General features: G+C 41.2%; 1 protein-coding gene across 1 annotated transcript in view; it reads right to left on the bottom strand.

Moving 5' to 3' along the window:
- Positions 1–13,990, bottom strand: part of LOC111981716 (calcium/calmodulin-dependent protein kinase type IV-like) — a 34,878-nt gene that overhangs the window by 9,124 nt on the left and 11,764 nt on the right. Inside the window, exons 2-5 of the mRNA XM_024013117.2 lie at positions 1,701–1,779; positions 1,533–1,595; positions 1,344–1,426; positions 1,170–1,242 (exon numbers count right to left, since the gene is read on the bottom strand). Coding sequence (XP_023868885.1) covers positions 1,170–1,242; positions 1,344–1,426; positions 1,533–1,595; positions 1,701–1,779 — 298 coding nt within the window. The remainder of the gene's footprint in view (positions 1–1,169; positions 1,243–1,343; positions 1,427–1,532; positions 1,596–1,700; positions 1,780–13,990) is intronic.

Raw genomic sequence — 13,990 nt, 5'->3', positions numbered from 1 at the left:
AGAAATCCCGTTTTTTTGTTGGTGACTGAACAAGGGGGAGTTCTTATAGAAATCATTTGTTTACATGTTGCTTATAAGTGCATTTCACACTACTTTTGGATTATAATTGGATTTTAAGGCTCGTATGAATGTCCTGCTTAATATAATGTTTGTGTCATCATCGCAAATCAACTGCATTATACTTAAAAAACACTTCAACTTCAACCAGTAAAATGGCTCTTTGGCTAGCCTATATCAATGAGCGTTAGCATTCTAGCTAACAACTGCTGCATCCAAAAGTTATTTTGAAAAGATCACAACCAAATATAATCTTAGCGACTGTTCAAGCAAGAATCAAAACATAATTGTAAGCCTATGAGAACCCAAAACATGTATTCTGTTTAGAAGTAATAAAAATACATCTAGGCTATGTTGGAATGGGCGCAGTTGGCGATGGCTTTCTTACTGCCGCGCGCATGTGTGCGTGACATCATTGTGTCGTGTACTGGAAAATTGTACCTTTATTTAACTAGACAAGTAGGTTAAGAACAAATTCTTATTTACAATGACAGCCTTCCGGGGAACAGTGGGTTAACTGCCTTGTTCAGTGGCAGAACGACAGATTTTTACCTTGTCAGCTCAGGGATTCAATCTGGCAACCTTTTGGTTACTAGCCCAACTCTCTAACCACTAGTCTACCTAACGCCCAAAGGAAAAGGGTCTATGTGTTAAAAAAACGTTGTTTAACTATTTAATCTCCTTAGCAACAGCAATCTAACAAAGGATCATGGAATACACTAACATGGGAATGCCTGTTCAACAGGACTCCTAACATGAGGAAGACAGACATATGCCTTGGTCCATGTTGATGAGATGTCAAAGATAGCTCAGTGAGAGACAGACACATGGTTATGTGATGACTCAATGAAATCCAGCATACTTGATCCATTTACACTGTTGGTCCAACAATGCTGGTTCAAATGATAGTACATTTAGGATTTGATTATGGAAAAAGTTTTCTATTGGTGCCATTTTGTTCTTTACAATGTATAGATAAGGGGACAGGCTGAGTGAATGTGTGATGGTGTCCCCCAGCTATGCAGGTCAAAAGCATTACAGTATGTCAAGAGTTTGCTAGACATTTATTAGCCTACTTTCTGACAGGTGTCAGAGGAAGGAAGTCAACTTACTGCAACAGCTTCTAATACTTGTATGACAGCATCAGCAGCATCCCGCTCAGTGTAGAAGCCCTTCTCCACAACCCTGAGAGAAAAACATGTTGTGATTGTTGTAACAAAGGAATGGTACAGTGTGTGTGGGTGTGTGGGTGCGTGTGCGTGTGACCATTAAGGCAGTTAACTAACCTTTCAAATAGCTCTCCTCCAGTCACAAGCTCCAAGACCAGACTGATCTCTGAAGGGGTCTCGAAGATCTCTTTTAGTTTGATCTGAAAMAAATAAAACAAAACAAACATAAATTCAGTATCAATAAAAAACATAATAACAATCGTTAATTCTATGCAAGGACAGCACAAAAGTGTGTAGAACCCTTACAATGTTTGGGTGAGAGAGTCGAAGTAGAACACCTATCTCTGTCCTTACTATCTTCTTATCCACCTGCAGAAACAAAACAGAACTGGGTTAAGGAAGAAACATGTACCTGTTGTACTCTGGGTAAAAATATTACACTAAGAATATGATGAACATCCAGTGAGAACTCACTGTTTTCTTCAGTGTTTTCACTGCGTACGGCTTCAGTGTTCCCTTCTGTCGACATCTGCACACCACCGACGTCGCTCCCCTAAATGCAGAGGGAATACACAGTTAAGCTACAAGAACAACTGTCAAGTGGGTAGGGAGTAGCAACACATTGTGCACAACACCCAAGATACTAACTCCTGGGAAATGGTGAATAGGCTTTGATGTAGTTCTTCTGTACTTCCATTATGGCTGGGTAGCCTACAGTGGCTACAATCTTAGAAAAAAAAGAGTTCCAAAAGGGTTCTTTGGCTGTCCCCATAGGAGAACCCTTTTAGGTTCAAGGTAGAACCCTTTTGGGTTCCATGTAGAACTCTCTGTGGAAATGGTTCCACGTGGAACTGAAAAGGGTTGTACCTGGAACCAAAAAGAGTTATTCAAAGGGTTATCCTATGGACAGCCCCAAAAAACTTTTAGGTTGTTTGAATTGTACTTCCATGATGGCTGGTTAGTACAATTCTCCAAAATAAACTAGGCATATTCCAACACAATCCATAGACCTATGCAGTACAACAGTAGTAGGCAGACATGGAGATTAGGCCTATATTCCTTCAGGTTTAAACATTGCCATGTGTTCAGTTGAAATGAGTCAGCAGTTCATTCACCTGAGCCACTAGCTCTGGGAAATGAAAATCCCTGGGCCTCTCAGAGTAGGAGTGCTGATCTAGGATCTGTTTGGCCTTTTAGATCATAATGAATATGATTATATGGACAGGGAGGACTTGATCCTATATCAGCACTCCTACCCTAAGACAAAGCTAACTAAGATCTACTTTAAATGTATTCAAACATAACAAGTAGTACTGTTAATTCTGAATATAATTCCACTTTGCACATATCATCTTTTACAGGTACAACCTGACCCTGCTAGTGTCAGAGGAGTTGATAATGAGAGTTTAAAGAGAAGATTCCTTTAATGGGTCCAAGAATGCAAGAGGAATACACACTGTGCTGCAGTATGGATGTATATAAAAAGGTAGGCTAAATTCCAATGTGCAAATACATCTAATTTGGCTGCACAGCTTACAATTAGCAGGGAGAGGGAAGAGGCAGAAAGCGAGAAAGTGAGAGATAGGCAGCTTTTGTGTTCAGAGGAAAGCATCTGGGCTCTCAGGTGTCCAGACCCTAATATTCACCATTACTACAGAACACTCTCTCTCCCCCTCTCTTTATCTCTCTCCCCCTCTCTTTCTCTCTACCCCCTCTCTTACTCCCACACACCTCCACTCTGCCTCTTTCTCTCCCTCTCCCACACATTCACTCTCTCTCCTTCCTCTCTCCCACACATTCTCTCTCTATTTCAATATACAGTGCATTCGGAAAGTATTCAGACCTCTGCCCTTTTTCCACATTTTGTTACGTTACAGCCTTATTCTAAAATAGATTAAAGAAAATCTACACACCATAATGACAAAGCGAAAACAGGTTTTTGGAAATGTTTTAAAAAGTATTCAAAATAAAAAACTGAAATACCTTATTTACATAAGAATTCAGATCCTTTGCTATGAGAATGGAAATTGAGCTCAGATACATCCTGTTTCCATTGATCATCCTTGAGATGTTTCTACAACTTGATTGGTGTCCACCTATAGTAAATTCAATTGATTAGACATGATTTGGAAAGGCACACACCTGTCTATATAAGGTCCCACAGTTGACAGTGCATGTCAGAGCAAAAACCAAGCCATGAGGTCGAAGGAATTGTCTGTAGAGCCCCGAGACAGGATTGTGTCGAGGTACAGATCTGGGAAAGGGTACCAAAACATTTCTGCAGCATTGAACGTCCCCAAGAACACAGTGGCCTCCATCATTCTTAAATGGAAGAAGCCTCCATCATTCTTAAATGGTTGTCCTTCCTTCCAGAAGGACAACCATCTCTGCAGCACTCCACCAATCAGGCCTTTATGGTAGTGTGGCCAGACGGAAGGCACTCCTCAGTAAACGGCACATGACAGCCCGCATGGAGTTTGCCAAAAGGCACCTAAAGGACTCTCAGACCATGAGAAACAAGATTCTCTGGTCAGATGAAACCAAGATTGAACTGTTTGGCCTAAATGCCAAGCGTCACATCTGGAGGAAACCTGCAACCATCCCTACAGTGAAGCATGGTGGTGGCAGAATCATGCTGTGGGGATGTTATTTAGTGGCAGGGACTGGGAGACGAGTCAGGATCGAGGAAAAGATGAACGGAGCAAAGTACAGAGAGATCCTTTATGAAAACCTGCTCCATAGCACTCAGGACCTCAGACTGGGGTGAAGGTTCACCTTCCAACAGGACAACAACCCTAAGCACACAGCCAAGACAACGCAGGAGTGGCTTCACGACAAGTTTCTGAATGTCCTTGAGTGGCCCAGCCAGAGCTCGGACTTGAACCCGATCGAACATCTCTGAGAGACCTGAAAATAGCTGTGCAGCAACGCTCCCCATCCCACCTGACAGAGCTTGAGAGGCTCTGCAGAGAAGAATGGAAGAAACTGTAACGGCAGCCTTCCTCCTCTTCGTCTGAAGAGGAGGTGTAACAGGGATCGGACCAAGACGCAGCGTAGCTCGTGTTCAACATGTTTAATTACAAACAAAACTGTGAACACTTACAACAATTACAAAATGTGGCAAACCGAAACAGCCCTATCTGGTGCAGAGAAAACACAGAGACAGGAAACAACCACCCACAATCCCCAACACAAAACAAGCCACCTATATATGATTCCCAATCAGAGACAACACAAAACATCTGCCTCTGATTGAGAACCATATTAGGCCAAACATAGAAACGGACAAACAAGACACACAACATAGAATGCCCACCCAGCTCACGTCCTGACCAACACTAAAACAAGCAAAACACACAAGAACTATGGTCAGAACGTGACAGAAACTCCCCAAATACAGTTGTGCCAAGTTTGTAGCGTCATACCCAAGAAGACTCAAGGCTGTAATCGCTGCCAAAGSTGCTTCAACAAAGTACTGAGTGTAGGATCTGAATACTTATGTAAATGTGATATATATATATTTTTAATTTAAAATAAATTTGCTACATTTTCGAAAAAACAGCTTTTGCTCTGTCATTATGGGGTATTGTTCCACACCTTCTCTCTCTCTCTGTCTCTCTCTCTCTCTCGCTCTCTCTCTTCTCTTCTCTTCTCTTCTCTTCTCTTCTCTTCTCTTCTCTCTCTCGGCCAGTGGGGAATACCATCACGGCTGGTCCATGTGAACAGACATAAGGCAGGCATGACAGCCAGATCACAGCTTCAATCCAAGCACAACAACATCCAAGAGTCTGAGGAGGAAAGCTAGACTTGGACTGTACTCTATCATTGTGTAATGGAGCTCAGGGGCAAAAGCTAGGCCTGTCTGAGCAGATGACGCAAATCAAATAAACAATCATTGCAAAATATCATCAAATTGTCATCAGGCTGACTAGATGACCTCATCCTAGCGCACCCTCCTCCCTCCTAGGATCCCTCCCTGTAACGTCTACAATGCCTCATTTTGTTAAATCATTAAATGTTAATGTCGTACAGAACAGAGGGATCTATATTCATGGTTTTGCCCTGCTTGTATGAGACCACTTTACTGCACAACGTTGAAAAGACCCTTCATTGGCAAAGGAGTAAGAGTTTGAAATAAACAATGAAGAAGTGAAGAGGTAATATCAATCAACACTTAGTGCAGTCTAGGCCTGTGTACAGACTCCTTCCAAAAAAAAGAACATTGAAAGCTGATTTGACCTGAACAAAGGGACGTCTTGTATTATCATATCCTCCATTTTCCTTATGTTATCGTCCGACAAAATATGTCTAAATGTCTGAGTCAGTTCTTGAATAAACAACCCATATATTCCATTCATTTACTCATTCGTTTTAATCGATGCATGCCTTAATCCACTTTATAAATCCACCTCCTAATTCAACTTCTTCAAGGATTGTTTCTGTCATCCTTATTCCATGATTTTCATGAATTATTTAACATTGTGTTGAACCTCTCAACCTTAGCAGAGATAAGCATTATTTCATCCTGAAGTCATTGTACAGACAGCAGATGAGTGAAGATGCTGGTTCATTTCGCTTGGAAAGATGACACCCTGAGAATGAAGCTTATTGTTGCTGTCAGTTCTAGTGCTAAGCTGTACAGACTGGCAACAGAGATCTACATATCCACTAAACTGAACAGAGATCTACATATCCACTAAACTGAACAGAGATCTACATATCCACTAAACTGAACAGAGATCTACATATCCACTAAACTGGACAGAGATCTACATATCCACTAAACTGGACAGAGATCTACATATCCACTAAACTGAACAGAGATCTACATATCCACTAAACTGAACAGACAGATCTACATATCCACTAAAACTGGACAAGAGATCTACATATCCACTAAACTGGAAGACAAGATCTACATATCCACTAAACGGAACAGAGATCTACATATCACTAAACTGAACAGAGATCTACATATCCACTAACTGGAACAGGGATCACATATCCACAACTCGGAACAAGATATCTACATATCCACTAACAGCTGCCCACTCGCAGCTGAAGGCTAGGTACAACGGTCACCACTGATAAGTCCGTGATAATCGAAAACTTCAACAACATTTCTCAATGGCTGGCCATGCCTTCCTCCTGGCGACTCCAACTTGGCCAACAGCCCCGCCCCCCCGCTGCTACTCGCACCAAGCCTCCCCAGCTTCTCCTTTACCCATATTCCAGATAGCAGATGTTCTGAAAGAGCTGGAAAACCTGGACCCATACAAATCAGCTGGGCTTGACAATCTGGACCCCCTATTTCTGAAAACTGTCCGCCGCACATTGTCGCACCCATACTACAGCCTGTTCACCTCTTCTTCGTATCATCTGAGATCCCCAAGGATTGGAAAGCTGCGCGCGGTCATCCCCCTCTTCAAAGGGGGAGACACCTGGACCCAAACTGTTACAGACCTATATCCATCCTGCCCTGCCTATCTAAGGTCTTCGAAAGCCAAGTCCAACAAACAGATCACTGACCATCTCGAATCCCACCGTACCTTCTCCGCTGAGCAATCCGGTTTCCGAGCCGGTCACGGGTGCACCTCAGCCACGCTCAGGTACTAAACGATATCATAACCGCCATCGATAAAAGACATTACTGTGCAGCCGTCTTCATCGACTGGCCAAGGCTTTCGACTCTGTCAATCACCATATTCTTATCGGCAGACTCAGTAGCCTCGGTTTTTCTAATGACTGCCTTGCCTGGTTCACCAACTACTTTGCAGACAGAGTTCAGTGTGTCAAATCGGAGGGCATGTTGTCCGGTCCTCTGGCAGTCTCTATGGGGGTACCACAGGGTTCAATTCTCGGCCGACTCTTTTTCTGTATACATCAATGATGTTGCTCTTGCTGCGGGCGTATTCCCTGATCCACCTCTACGCAGACGACACCATTCTATATACTTCCGGCCCTGCTCCTTGGACACTGTGCCTATCTAACCTCCAAACGAGCTTCAATGCCATACAACACTCCTTCCGTGGCCTCCAACTGCTTTAAACGCTAGTAAAAAAAATGCTCGTCTTTCAACCGTTCGCTGCCTGCACCCGCACGCCCGACTAGCATCACCCCTGGACGGTTCCGACCTAGAATATGTGGACATCTATAAGTACTAGGTGTCTGGCTAGACTGCAACTCTCCTTCCAGACTCATACAATACAAATCTCCAATCAAAAATCAATCAAGAATCGGCTTTCTATTCCGCAACAAAGCCTCCTTCACTCACGCCGCCAAACTTACCTAGTAAAAACTGACTATACCTACGATCCTCGACTTCGCGATGTCATCTAACAAAATAGCTTCATACCTTACTCAGCAAACTGGATGCAGTTTATCACAGTCCATTCGTTTTGTTAACTAAAGCACCTTATACACGACCCACACTGCGACCTGTATGCCCTAGTCGGCTGGCCCTCGCTACATGTTCGTCGTCAGACCCACTGGCTCCAGGTCATCATACAAGGCTATGCTAGGTAAAGTGCCGCCTTATCTCAGTTCACTGGCACGATGGCTACACCCCCCCGCAGCACGCGCTCCAGCAGTGTATCTTCACTGATCATCCCTAAAGCCAAAACCCTCATTTGACGCCTTTCCTTCCAGTTCTCTGCTGCCTGCGACTGGAACGAATTGCAAAAATCTCTGAAGTTGGAGACTTTTATCTCCCAACAACTTTAAAAATCTGCTATCCGAGCAGCTAACCGATCGCTGCAGCTGTACATAGTCCATCTGTAAACCCCACCCAATTTACCTACCTCACCCCCATACTGCTTTAATTTATTACTTTTCGGCTCTTTTGCACACCAGTATCTTCTTCTTGCACATGATCATCTGATGATTTATCACTCCAGCGTTATCTGCTAAATTGTAATTATTCGATTTATTGCCTACCTCATGCGTTTGCACACATTGTATATAGATTCTCTTTTTTTCAACCATGTTATTGACTGTTTATTGTTTACTCCATGTGTAACTCTGTGTTTTGTCTGTTCACACTGCTATGCTTTATCTTGGCCAGGTCGCAGTTGCAAATGAGAACTTGTTCTCAACTAGCCTACCTGGTTAAATAAAGGTGAAAAAAATAAAAAAAATAAAATAAAATAAAATAACCTGGACAGAGATCTACATATCCACTAAACTGAACAGAGATCTCTATCAATACACTTGGACAGAGTCTACATATCCACTAACTGAACATCTACATAACCACTAACTGAACAGAGATCTTACATATCCACTAAACTGAACAGAGATCTACATATCCACTAAACTGGACGAGATCTACATACCCCACTAAACTGAAACAGAGTCTACATATCCACTAAACTGAACAGAGATCTACATATCCACTAAACTGAACAGAGATCTACATATCCACTAAACTGGACAGAGATCTACATATCCACTAAACTGAACAGAGACTACATATCCACTAAACTGAACAGAGATCTACAAATCACTAAACCTGACAGAGATCTACATATCCACTAAACTGAACAGAGATCTACATATCCATAAACTGAACAGAGATCTACATATCCACTAAACTGAACAGAGATCTACATATCCAATCGTACGGACAGAGATCTAATATCCACTAAACTGAACAGAGATCATCATATCCACTAAACTGAACAGAGATCTACATATCCACTAAACTGAACAGAGATCATACATTATCCACTAAACTGAACAGAGATCTACATATCACCTAAACTGGACGAAATCTACATATCATCACACTAACTGAACAGAGATCTACATATCCACTAAACTGAACAGAGACTACAATCCACTAAACTGAACAGAGATCTACAAACACATAAACTGACCAGAGTTCTACACTATCCACTAAACTGAACAGAGATCTACACATCATGCAGGAACACGCACACTCACACAGAGAAATTAGCTTCTGCTATCATCAGATTCAGAAATGCTTTTATCTGATAAGGGATTCAATTGTCGCCTCTCCTTCCAGTTCTCTGCTGCCAATGACTGGAACAAACTACAAAAATCTCTGAAACTGGAAACACTTATCTCCCTCACTAGCTTTAAGCACCAGCTGTCAGAGCAGCTCATAGATTACTGCACCTGTACATAGCCCATCTATAATTTAGCCCAAACAACACTATCTTTACTACTGATTAATTTATTTATTTTTTGCTCCTTTGCACCCCATTATCTCTATCTCTACTTTGCACTTTCTTCCACTGCAAACACAACCATTCCAGTGTTTTTTTTACTTCGATATTGTATTTACTTCGCCACCATGGCCTTTTTATATTTTTATATTTTTATATATTATTTGTTTGCCTCCACCTCCCTTATCTCACCTCACTTGCTCACATTGTATATAGACTTATTTTTTCACTGTATATATGACTGTATGTTTGTTTACACTCCATGTGTAACTATGTGTTGTTGTATGTATCGAACTGCTTTGCTTTATTGGCCAGGTCGCAATTGTAATAAGAACGTGTTCTCATTTGCCTACCTGGTTAAATAAAGGTGAAATAATAAAAAAATAAAAAAAATACAGTTGAAGTCGGAATTTACATACACCTTAGCCAAATACATTTAAACTCAGTTTTTCACAATTCCTGACATTTAATCCTAGTAAAAATTCCCTTTCTTAGTTTAGCTAGGATCACCACTTTATTTTAAGAACGTGAAATGTAAGATTAATAGTAAGAGAGAATGATTATTCCAGCTTGTATTTCTTTCATCACATTCAAGTGGGTCAGAATTTTACATACACTCATTAGTTTGGTAGCATTGCCTTTTAAATTGTTTAACTTTGGTCAAACGTTTTGATTAGCCTTCCACAAGCTTCCCACAATAAGTTGGGTGAATTGTAGCCCATTCCTCCTGACAGAGCTGGTGTAACTGAGTCAGGTTTGTAGGCCTCCTTGCTCGCACATGCTTTTTCAGTTCTGCCAGCAGTTTTCTACTGGGATTGAGGTCAGGGCTTTGTGATGGCCACTCCAATACCTTGACTTTGTTGTCCTTAAGCATTTTCCACAACTTTGGAAGTATGCTTGGGGTCATTGTCCATTTAGAAGACCCATTTGTGACCAAGCTTTAACTTCCTGACTGATGTCTTGAGATGTTGCTTCAATATATCTACATAATTTTCCATCCTCATGATGCCACTATTTTGTTAGTTAAGTGACCAGTCTCTCCTGCAGCAAAGCACCCCCACAACATGATGCTGCCGCCCGTGCTTCACGGTTGGGATGTGTGTTCTTCGGCTTGCAAGCATCCCCCTTTTTCCTCCAAACATAACGTGGTCATTATGGCCAGACAGTTCTATTTTTGTTTCATTAGACCAGAGGACATTTCTTCAAAAGACGATCTTTGTCCCCATGTGCAGTTGCAAACCGTAGTCGGTTTTTTTTATGCGGTTTTGGAGCGGTGGCTTCTTCCTTGCTCAGGTTTGTCGATATAAGACTCGTTTTACTGTGGATATAGATACATTTGTACCTGTTTCCTCCAGCATCTTCACAAGGTCCTTTGCTTGTTGTTCTGGATTGATTTGCACTTTTCGCACCAAAGTACGTTCATCTCTAGGAGACAGAATGTATCTTTTCCTGAGCGTATGACGGCTGCGTGGTCCCATGGTGTTTATACTTGTGTACTATTGTTTGTACAGATGAACGTGGTTCTTCAGGCATTTGGAAATTGTCCCAAGGATGAACCAGAGTTGTGGAGGTCTACAATTTTTTTCTGAGGTTTGGCTGATTTGTTTTGATTTTCCCATGATGTCAAGCAAAGAGGCACTGAGTTTGAAGGTAGGCCTTGAAATACATCCACAGGTACACCTCCAATTGACTCAAATATGTCAATTAGCCTATCAAAGCTTCTAAAGCCATGACATTATTTTCTGGAATTTCCAAGCTGTTTAAAGGCAAAGTCACTCAGTGTATGATAACTTCTGACCCACTGGAATTGATATACAGTGACTTATACGTGAAATAATCTGTCTGTAAACAACAGTTGGAAAAATTACTTGTGTCATGCACAAAGTAGATGTCCTAACGATCTGCCAAACATAGTTTGTTTAACAAGAAATTTGTGGAGTGGTTGAAAAACAATTTTTAATGACTCCAACCTAAGTGTATGTAAACTTCCGACTTCAACTGTAAACTATCAGATTGTTCTTCTACATCAAGGCCAGAGCGCTCCATCCCAGATCATCATGATGAGTTCCAGTAATCGACTAATGGATCATATTCATCATCTGGAATGGCCATATCCATCTAAGCACCAAGATAACATCAGAATGGGTTTATTGGGGGGAAATCTGCAAAAGTAAGTCACACTGAAAGTAGAACATTTAGTAGCAATGAACAAGACAAACTCATATAGCTAATCACATAAACAAATTTATATAGCAAATCCCATAAACAAGGTCATAAAGCTAATCCCATAAAAAAAAGTAATATAGCTAATCCCATAAACAAGTTTATATAGCTAATCCCATCAACAAGCTCCAATTGCTAATCCCATGAACTCAAAATGCAACAGTACTTTAGGTGGGACAATATTGCATTTAGGAGGGAATAAAAGAAAAACCTGACCTAAGGCAAAAGCAGTGACATTGATACATTGTGGGAGGCAACAAGTATGCCAAGGGAGACTAAATAAAAGTGGGCACAATTGTTTGAAATGTGAATGTTTGTCATACTCCTTTATTTTAAYGCATCTTCATTTAATTCTCTACAAAAATCTTAATATGGTACAAATTATATGAGTTAAGATAAGAAKTGTCTATGAAGAGGATGACACAGACAAGAGGATTGTCATTTATTTATTTTATTTAACCTTTAGTTACCTACGCATTAGGATAATAATAATAAAGCATCTGCAATCTGAATGGCATAATACGATCCCCCTGAAAACCACACTGACCTCACCCTCTTCAATTAATAAGTGACATGCAGAATCCACTCCCATTTATATCACCATTATGAAGTGAGACAAATGTCGGACAAGTGGAATATGATGACTGCAAATGTCACTCARAACTTAAGATATCGACAACCTTATTTCAGAATGCCCATTGTTCCAAATAAATGTCTCATTAATCTTTTACACAACTGATGGTTGTCGTCCTCACCAGGAKTGTACAGGATTAGTGCCTGTCATGTGGCTTTACACAGCATGAATGAAAATAACAAATTAACMTCAATTTAAAAAACGACTGGTTCTTTTCAATCATAGTTATTTGAATTTAACACATGTAGAGCTTTAATAAAATTAATTTGTCGTAAAGTGCATTACAGCAAACAGGGCCTAAACCCCCAAAAAATAGATTTATATTATTAATGCTACTCAACAATATGACTATGTAACTACAACTGTAGAAGTTATACCGATTGAATGAAACTCAAATAAACCCTCAAGCTTTTCTAAACCAACAAAACAAYTAATCTGAATGAAGGCATATCTTTGCTGTTGCAGCTCATTGCTGTCTGCCTTTAAATAACACAAGCTGCTCCTGTTTCAGTGTTGTACTCACACAGCATTATGTAATCCCAGCAGAGATGCTGCTGCTCCTCTCAGGAGCAAGACGAGCTACATTCATGCATTCAGCTGGGGCCACTGCCTGTCTGCTCAGACACAGAGCCAAATAGCTTCCCTCTGGACTCCGATTCAGAATGCTCAAAGTCCAAAACTTTAACTGTGTGTGATGGTATAACTGGGGCTAGGAATTATTCCAGACCACGTGATTTGCGCATGGAAAAACTCGAGCCCTAGGTAGGTAGCCCATAATGATTCCTGATCAGAGTAAACACCTGGCCCTAGTGATGGTATAAGTGCTCTACCCAGAGACATGTCAAGCTACAATTGAAGTCGGAAGTTTACATACAATGGCCACTCCAATAATTTGACTTTGTTATCCTTAAGCCATTTTGCCACGACTTTGGAAGTATGCTTGGGGTCATTGTCCATTTGGAAGACCCATTTGCCACCAAGCTTTAACTTCCTGACTGATGTCTTGAGATGTTTCTTCAATATATCTAAAAAAAAAATCCATCCTCATGATGCAATCTATTTTGTTAAGTGAACCAGTCTCTCCTGCAGCAAAGCACCCCCACAACATGATGCTGCCACCCCCGTGCTTCACGGTTGGGATGATGTTCTTAGGCTTGCAAGCCTCCCCCTTTTTCCTCCAAACATAACGGTGGTCATTATGGCCAAACAGTTCTATTTTTGTTTCATTAGACCAGAGGACATTTCTTCAAAAAGTACGATCTTTGTCCCCATATGCAATTACAAACCGTAGTCTGGCTTTTTTATGCCGGTTTTGGAGCTGAGCGGCCTTTCAGGTTATGTCGATATAGGATTCGTTTTACTGTTGATATAGATACTTTCGTACCTGTTTCCTCCAACAGCTTCACAAGGTCCTTTGCTGTTGTTCTGGGATTAATTTGCACTTTTCACACCAAAGTACATTAATCTCTAGGAGACAGAACGCGTCTCCTTCCTTAGCAGTATGATGGCTGCGTGGTCCCATGGTGTTTATGCTTGCGTGCTATAGTTTGTACAGATGAACGTGGTACCTTCAGGCATTGCTCCCAAGGATAAACCAGACTTGTGGAGGTCTACACATTTTTTTCTGAGGTCTTGGCTGATTTCTTTTGATTTTCCCATGATGTCAAGCAAAGAGGCACTGAGTTGAAGGTAGGCCTTGAAATACATCCACAGGTACA

This window comes from Salvelinus sp. IW2-2015, linkage group LG20 (genome assembly GCF_002910315.2).
Source record: "Salvelinus sp. IW2-2015 linkage group LG20, ASM291031v2, whole genome shotgun sequence".
Classification (NCBI taxonomy): Eukaryota; Metazoa; Chordata; class Actinopteri; order Salmoniformes; family Salmonidae; genus Salvelinus; species Salvelinus sp. IW2-2015.
Note: the sequence above shows the minus strand (reverse complement) of the source record. Positions and strands in the feature narration are given on the sequence as shown.